This window comes from Limulus polyphemus, unplaced genomic scaffold (genome assembly GCF_000517525.1).
Source record: "Limulus polyphemus unplaced genomic scaffold, Limulus_polyphemus-2.1.2 Scaffold777, whole genome shotgun sequence".
NCBI classification, from domain to species: Eukaryota; Metazoa; Arthropoda; class Merostomata; order Xiphosura; family Limulidae; genus Limulus; species Limulus polyphemus.
Window position 1 is genome coordinate 142,583 of NW_013666387.1, and position 992 is coordinate 143,574.

The 992-nt window shown below is 34.0% G+C and overlaps 1 protein-coding gene across 1 annotated transcript in view; it reads right to left on the reverse strand.

Annotated features, from left to right (window-relative positions):
• Window positions 1–992, reverse strand: part of LOC106460472 (next to BRCA1 gene 1 protein-like) — a 60,875-nt gene that overhangs the window by 12,115 nt on the left and 47,768 nt on the right. The window contains exon 15 of the mRNA XM_022387209.1: window positions 228–623. Within this exon, the coding sequence (XP_022242917.1) occupies window positions 228–623 (396 nt within the window). The remainder of the gene's footprint in view (window positions 1–227; window positions 624–992) is intronic.

Consider the following 992-nt stretch of genomic DNA (forward strand, 5'->3'; position numbering starts at 1 on the left):
TGCTCGCCCTTTCAGCCGTAGGGCGTTATAATGTGACAGTCAATCCCACTATTCGTTGGTAAAAGAGTAGCCCAAGAGTTGGCGGTGGGTGGTGATGACTAGCTGCCTTCCCTCTAGTCTTACACTGCTAAATTAGGGATGGCTAGCGCAGATAGCCCTCGTTTAGCTTTGCGCGAAATTCAAAAACAAAAAACAAACTCAATATAAAATCACCAAAAGTTACAAACCTGTTTTCTAACATCATCATCAGCAGAAGAAGACAGATGTATATTTCCACTTCCATCATCTGGTGCTTGCGACACACTAATGAAACTTTCTCTAACATGACCTTCAACTATAATTACATCTTGGTTTTCAGACTCACTGGTAGAGAATATCTGAGGATGCACAGCCTGAGGCAACAACATAACTTCTTCCTCTTCTTCTATATCTTCAATAATTTTACCAGATAGTTTAATTTCTTGTGCAGAAGTAGGTGATATAACATCTTCTTTAGTGCCAGAATCTGCTTTGTCTTCTGACAGGTGAACAATGGAGTTAGATTTTACACTTGTGGATATGTGGTTTACTTCTTCTTTTTCTATATATGGGTGACAACAGTGATATATTATTAATCTAATATTCTAATCATATTAAAACTTATTGCAATAAAGCGTTTCTATACAGTTCAGGGACTGCTTTTAATATGTTTTACATTTACACAACTAATAAAAAAACTAACAAATCTTGACAGTTTTCGTGTCCTATAAATGCATCAGAATGTAGAACGATAGTTGTATTACAAAGAACAATGCATAATAATTTCAATAGGTTAAGTTTCTCTGCCAGGTTCATCATGGTTTGATAAACACAAAGTACTGGAATAAAAATCCAGACAGCTTGAAAACAAACAGTAAATTTTAAAATATCAATGAAAACATCTCTGTTCAATTTAAAATATAATTGCATCATAATAATAATAATACTTTTTTTTTTCTAAACCTCATAAAGTG